A 7417-nucleotide genomic window follows, 5' to 3' on the forward strand; every position below is an offset into this window, starting at 1 on the left:
CAATTTTCTACAGCCATGCAAAATTTGGCGCGGCTACGCCGCGCCGTTCAGAGACCATTCGGAAAAGCCCTCGCGGGGGGTCAATTTGCCCCCCCCCCCACCCGAGCGGGTGTTGATGTATTCTGTTTCACTTTAATGGCCTACGATGTTAAAAAACGAAAACTTTTTGTCAGGTTCCTGATTTTACGTTCATGCCAACTTGAAATAGATGTCTTTGTTTGCTGAAGCATCAGTCACGAGCTCATAAGCTCCATCTTCTGCGAATTGATTTTTTCACTCCCGCACGGTCTTTTTGCGATGGAATATTTCACTCCCACCCTAGTTCAAAAGCGATCCTAGCTCCCTGCTTGTACGTTTAACAACACATCAGAAAAGTCCATTTTTGGTAAATTTGCAAGCATTCAGGAAATTAATGCATACCTTTCACTCCAATTCACCCACTTAAGCTCGAACACAAGCATCCATACCAATGTTGGTTTTCGCTCGCATGAACACATCTGGAAAAAAACCTAAAGCATTCAAAATGAGCAACGAAAAAAATCCGCATAATGTGAATAAAACCGAAGCTGCGCTGCGCAACTTATGAGAAGAAAAGCAAAGTAATCCTAACGCCTACGCCACAGCCCAAGCCATTGCCCCATAAAACAATTCAATGACATGTTCGAGAAACATTTGAAAGTATCAACTAACCGCGCCTCATTCGCAAAAGGCACCCTAAAAGACAGCTACAATAACTTTACAAGGCATTTTCGCTGTTCTACAGAAGTTAACCTTCCCTTCCCAAGTAAAAGATAAACGCAAACAAAATATCTAACCGCCAAAATCCCGTCCCCTGAAAAAGCAGCCTCTCTACCTCAAACTTCTTGGGTGATATGGAGTTGCCTGTCCTTTGAGCCTGCATTTGACCCTGAAGGGTAACCTTGAGAGGTCAGGACTTTTTAACGGACACTAGTTCTTTCTATGGTGAATGTTCTGATGTCTGTTAGTTAAAAATCGGCCGGTAAGTTTTGGGTGATATTGAGTTCCCCGTCCTTTGAGCCCGCGTTTGACCTTGAAGGGTGGCCCTGAAAGGTCAGGACTATTGGACGGACGCTAGTTCTTTCTGTGTTGAATATTGTGGCATTTGCAAGTTGAAAATCGGCCGCAAATTTTTGGGTGATATCGAGTTCCTCGTCCCTTGACCCAGCTTTTGACCTGGAAGGTCACATGATATTGCAAAATAAGGGTCATTTTTGGTGTTTTCATGCTACAATTGACCTTGAAACCGTTTTTCAGGTAAATCGGAATCCGGCGCTGTAAAAATCGTTGAATAGATCGCTAACTTCACGAACATCTGGCGGGGGAGGGGGAGGAAGCACAGAGGACATATCCTCCCTGGGTGACTTTCGGGACTATCGGCACAAAATATTAAGGGCCCGATTGAAGGGACCGAAGGGCTGGCCAGAGGACGACCCCGGGCAAAGGCTTCGCTCTCAAAGGTCAGCTGAAGGGACTCGTCGCTCCTGAGGGAGGGGGGGGGGATGACAAAAACGTCTATGTAGGTCCAAGATCACCAATGTTGAACAGTCGGCTCTGAGTCGGCTTGGGCCCTGGGGTTCCATTTATGAAGCAGGAACAAGGCCACTGTCCGCCAATGTTACTGCACTCCTCCTGCGTGGATCGATGCCCTTGAAATAAGGTGGCTCCCTATATCAAGGCGCATAGTGATTTATAGCAGACCCTGTGTAAGCAAGGGGCTCCTAGTCGACCAGAGGCACGTTTTGCTGAAAAAGAACACGACGGGAACCAGAATGTCAGAGAGCCACTTGCGTTGGTCGAGTTCCTCGTTGCCTGACATGGAATGGAAATAGGAACAAATTCAATGAAATGGTCCACGATAAGACAATAGAAGTATTTGGCCAGTCACGGTCTCTATGACCGAAAAAGAGCTCTGCAGGGCCCTTGAATTTAATGAAATTTGGTGATTGTTGCTTTGCCCATGTCCTTGTCCCTGCCCTTGATCTCTCCCTTGCCCTTGTCAATGCCCTTTCACCCGTAATCGGTGGTTTTAGCTCTGATGTCTGGTCGGTTTACTGTACCAGATTTTAGCTGGCATCAATGGGGATGGCTCAGCTTTCTGGTGATAAACTGACCATTTCGGCTTGCTACATGAGTTGGTAATCAGGGTGCGTATTTTGGTGACAGAAGTGGCCATCCTGGTCGTCCAATTAATTTTGTCCCATTTTCACGCCTTCCGGAATGAAAACGCACGCTGTTGGCGAAGTGCATTCAACCACGTCAACGCCCTCCCCTCCCCCCCCCCCCCCCGGAGAATGAAACAAGTAATCGAACTTTCTTCTTATTAGTAGTATTAGTATTAGCAGTAGGCATAAGATGCAAGGTTTGTTAAACAGGTGAGCTATTATAAAAAAAATAATGAAGCCTGAGCTTTCCGAGACTGGTCTCACCTCTGTCGATGAGTTGTTCCTTAACAAACCTTGTCGGTGTATTTTGCATATAGATTCCGACATTGTTTACCGCTCAGCTCCCAAGTCATTTGGAGAAGATGCGCTCCTCCCCTGCGATTCTCTATCAACGCCATTTATACGCGTTGATATGTGTTCCTTTGGTATTGATTCAATGTGTTATGCTTTATGTCAGCAAAATGGTACTACCTCTTTCCTGACAGGGAAGGCAGTGGTTAAGGACAGTGCTTATCGCTCTTACAAAAAAGTAATGACGCCGTTGTATAGCCACCGGTTAAAATATGCCACGCCCGATTTTCATCGTGTCTACACTGGAAAGCCTCGTGCGAGCACAACCCCGCGATACGAGCTCGTGTCAAATCGTAATGAATAAAAAAAATAGATCTGCTGCATGCGTGTTTTGCAGAGTTGCCCGGACGGCCTCGCCACAATCGTCTCCAGGGCGTTTGGCGATGCTAGGAGGAAGCGTGCTGACACGCCCACGAGCATCCGGACGACTCTGTCTGGACTGCGTACGAAAACTCCGCTGTCAGTTTCAATGGATCTGTATTGCGCGGTGCCATCCCTCCAGATGCACTCAGCAGTTTTTTGCAACGCCGATATACAATAGATTGACCGACCTGAAAATCTCATGAATGAAGCGGAAGACGAAACCGTTCTGAAACATGTCATATAAGGGGACACAAACCATTCGTAACCTAGACCTTGGGGTAGGAGGCCTGGGTGGCGATACCGCACTGGTTACTCTTGTTGCGTGTCATCTTGATGTAGCCCTCCTCGCCCCAGGAGCCGCCCCAGGAGTTCTTCACCAGCCAGTAGTCGTCGCCGCCCTCGCTGCCGTAGCCGACGGCGAGCACACCATGGTCAAGACGCGAGCTGGAGCAGCGCCTCTCGTTGTAGACACCGCCGCTGTACAGCTGGAACGAAATATGCGAGGCGTCGATGGCCACCGAGATGGGGCCGACGTTGCTGACGGCGTCCTCCAGGCTTGACTCGGAGCCCGAGGGTACGTCCACGTACGACGAGAGCGACGCGACGAACTTGCTCTTGTCCGCCTTGCAGTGGCCGTCCCTGGCTTTGTACGGGTACGACGACTCGGACTCGATGCCGCCCTCGGCCTTGATATAATCGAAGGCCGAGTCCATGAGGCCGCCGTTGCAGCCCAGGTTGCCGTAGTTACCCGAGCAGTCGACCAGCTGCTGCTCGCTGAACGAGGCCAGTTGGTTACCGGCCAACTTCCATGCGCCCTCCAGTGAGCCGGTGGCGGAGAAGGCCCAGCACGAGCCGCACTGGCCCTGGTCCTTGACGGGTGTGACGGCGCCCTGGTCGCGCCAGTCGACGGTGGCGGCCGTCGCCTTGCCAGTCAGCTGGTGAGTGGCGTGCGGACGGCTAGTCTGCGCCACGTAGCCCTTGTACATGGAACTGAACTCCTCGGAGGTCAGGTCGGCGAACTTGTTGAGTGCCACGGTGAAGGTGTGTTTGCCCTCGGCGTATTCGGCCATGTGCTTGTCGACGAACGCCTTGTTGTCGGCATACACCTTCATGCGGTGAAACTCCTCGATGATGTTGGAGTAGGTCTTGCTGTGGGTGGACTTGAAAGCCTCCCACTCGGCGCGCTCCACGAATGCGGAGGCGGCCCCCACCAGCGCGACGATCAGGAGGAGCTTCATGGCTGCTGCGGTCTCGGAGGAGGAGGCAGGTGCCCCAGTAACGGAGCGCTCCCTTTTTATACGGAAGCCTTATCAAGCTCAGGAGAGGAGGAGCACCCGAACTTCTCGTATGGTGGGAGAGCAGACCTGCTTGCAGTCCGGCAGATGTTCTCAAAGGCTTGAATACCCACGCACTGAGCGAAGTCTATGTAGTGCAGTGACAATCGATTCAGCAAAGCAAACACAGGCCGGGTATAAGTGCAGGTGGTGACCCATGCCTTTGTTTCTGACCGATAGCGTGGCCACAGGGATGCGTGACTTGACAGCTGTACTCGACTCAAACGCAGGGGTCAGCTGGTCAGTCAGACGGTCCTCGTAAACGGTCCAGGGCCGCACAACAAAGAAGGGAAGCCTCTGCCATCTCTGAAGTGCAAGGATGCACAGAAAATCATGGACGACTCCATAGAGACAGCCAGAGGCTCCACAAGTGGTCAAGTCATCATTGCCAGAAATGCCCAGCACTTCTGAGATGTTCGGTAACAACCACCAATACATTAACGTGTCAAGGCCGTTGTCCAATATGAGTTGAAGTAAAGAAACCGAAGCAGCGAATTAACTCGATTGTCTGTCGAACTATCGAGTGTGTGGCGGTCATGTGTCGGCTAGTGGCCTCGAGCCGGCTGGGGCTTTGTTTGAGGAGGTCCGAAAAGGATCGAACGCCCCTCGGCACCAAAGATCAAGGGCCCGATTGAATGGCCTCTTGTCCTCATTGATTGGAGGTCACTGGCAACGAAGGGCTGGTCGTAGGTCACATCAAGGATGCCCTCCTACCCGTAAGGGCCGTGACCTCAAATGTCAGTCAGAGGGTCCCTTGCATCGATTGAGGACCCCTGAGACCATCGCCGGACTCAATTTCGGCCAGAGACCACCAACAGCGAACAGCCGGATACGTGCCGGTCTGAGCCCTGGGGTCCATTTCCCAGCCACGAGCAAGGTCGGGTCCGCGATTTGCATTAGTCAGGTTCACTGAAAACCATGATGATGCCGTTCAGGGGTCTACAGTGCCTAACAGGGGATCCTGTGTCGGCAAGTGTCCCGACCCACCAGGAGCCGTATTTGCGGGAGTCCGAAGAGGACCCATAAAGAGGCCTCTTGCCTTTCGGGAACAGGGAGCCCCGTAAGTAGAACACTAGGGGGGAGGGGGGCACTGCTTTTCCCGATCAGGGAACGAAGGGAATTGCTGGTTCTAACTCTTCAACCCGGGGTACTTGCCGGATACTTTTCTGGGGACACGGCGGCCGGGGCACCTTAGTCGATCAAGAGGGCCACAGAGAGATGCATCATGCATCGGTCCCCTCCCTGACGCGAAAGGCCCTTAGACCGGTGCAGTTGGTCTCGGATCAACGCACAGGGCCTCCTTGACGCCAAAGGATTGCTTATCGACACAGGTGTTCTAATAATTGGCAGATAGTCGTAGTTCGGCTTATCGGAACCTCTGACCGAAATAGGGTGGAGGTCAGGGGGCACGTTCGGTTACTGGGCCTGTGCATGACACGAAACTCCCTTCACTGTCTCCTTATGAACCCTTTCATTGTCATTTTTCTCATCGTTTTCATTATCAGCGGACCCGGTCAACTTAACAGGCTCTCTGACATTCGGGGTTACGTTCCTGTTCCTATTCAGAAAACGGAACCATGGCCGACTCGGGGCCCTTGCCGACATAGGTTTCCCTGTTAGGCGTGCTGTGGCCCCCTGACCAACGCATCAGTCCCTCATTGCCTCAGGGACCCCGAACAATGCAAATGATCCTCTGACTGGCAATCGCAGGCTTCGGGATGGTGTCGGCTTTGGAAATGAGCTCTAGGCCACTCGGAGCAGGCTGTTTGAAAGTTGTGGTCGCAGATCGACTGGAGGGCATTCATCGCCCACAGGGGCCCCCAATCGACACAAGGGGCTCTCTGATGGACATCTGCGGGCCGGGGTACCTGTCCGGGATTGGACACGGGCCGGGTGTCTCTGTCCAACTCTTCGGGCCTGCTAGTCGGACCATTGATCGTCGGTCCCGTGGAGCCCTAACGGCCCGTCTGGACCAAAGCGGAGACATATGTGCATCTTTGCCCCCCCCCCCCCTTCTACCTGTTCTCCGCCTTCAGCTTATAACGGGCTTGTCTCAGGTCTGAAAAGAGCCCATTCCCAGATAAGAAACGCCGATGCAAGTTTAGGCCCAGGGAATGGCCCATCTCCGATCAGGAAAGGCCAATGGAAGGCTCAGAAAGGATCCGTGTTCGGTTAGGAACGGGCCATGGTAGGTTCAGCAAAAGCCCTCTGATGTCTGGAGAGGGCCATAGTAGACTCAAAATGTCCCTCATTCTTCAAGTGGCCGTCCACTTCAGGTTGAGAAAATAAGCACCTCATGTGCCGAACAGGCACCTCTCATCTTTTAGGCCCGGAATGGGCCCACGTCTGGTTGAATTCAGAAATGGGCCACGTTAGGTCTGTAAAGTGTCATTTTCAGCTGTCAAAGGAGAGCAGGCTGCGAATCGGAAAGCCTACCCTGAAGTAATCTGTGGGCTGCAGGGCCTGGCTCGGGTCGGCATGACTTTCCGGGACATTCTGACAACGATGGTAACTTGAAGAGGCTCCTCCAAGAACGCAGTGTCACTGGTCCCGAGATGAGCTCGCGGCTTAATCGCAAGACAGGTTCTTTGACTCACGAGATTCAGAATGAACTTCTGGGCGTCATGGCGGAGATGATAACCGCGAGAATTACTCCAAAGCGGGGAGACGATAACCGCGAGAATTACTCCGAAGCAGGGAGGTGATAACCGCGATAATTACTCCAAAGCGGGGAGATAATAACCGTGAGAATTACTCCAAAGCGGGGAGATAATAACCGCGAGAACTGCTCCGAAACGGGAGGTGATAACCGCGAGAATTACTCCGAAACGGGGAGGTGATAACCGCGAGAATTACTCCAAACGGGGAGGATAACCGCGAGAATTACTCCGAAACGGGGTGATAACCGCGAGAATTACTCCGAAACGGGAGGTGATAACCGCGAGAATTACTCCGAAACGGGAGGTGATAACCGCGAGAATTACTCCGAAACGGGAGGTGATAACCGCGAGAATTACTCCGAAACGGAGAGGTGATAACCGCGAGAGTTGCTCCAAAACGGGGAGGTGATAACCGCGAGAATTACTCCAAAGCGGGGAGATGATAACCGCGAGAATTACTCCGAAACGGGGTGATAACCGCGAGAATTATTCCGAAACGGGGGGGTGATAACCGCGAGAATTATTC

At 52.3% G+C, this 7417-nt stretch overlaps 1 protein-coding gene across 1 annotated transcript; it reads right to left on the bottom strand.

Moving 5' to 3' along the window:
* Positions 1 to 3157: 3157 nt before the first annotated feature.
* On the bottom strand, positions 3158 to 4152 carry LOC119112181 (procathepsin L-like). The gene has a single exon (XM_037236254.1). It carries the CDS (start codon positions 4133 to 4135, stop codon positions 3164 to 3166), a length of 972 nt encoding a protein of 323 aa, XP_037092149.1. The 5' UTR covers positions 4136 to 4152; the 3' UTR covers positions 3158 to 3163.
* Positions 4153 to 7417: the final 3265 nt, after the last annotated feature.

This window comes from Pollicipes pollicipes, unplaced genomic scaffold (genome assembly GCF_011947565.3).
Source record: "Pollicipes pollicipes isolate AB1234 unplaced genomic scaffold, Ppol_2.1 Scaffold_7261;HRSCAF=8764_pilon_pilon_pilon, whole genome shotgun sequence".
NCBI classification, from domain to species: Eukaryota; Metazoa; Arthropoda; class Thecostraca; order Pollicipedomorpha; family Pollicipedidae; genus Pollicipes; species Pollicipes pollicipes.

Bases quoted from the DNA above. Each gene is read 5' to 3' on its own strand.
- LOC119112181 (XM_037236254.1), bottom strand. From the start codon at position 4,135: ATGAAGCTCCTCCTGATCGTCGCGCTGGTGGGGGCCGCCTCCGCATTC.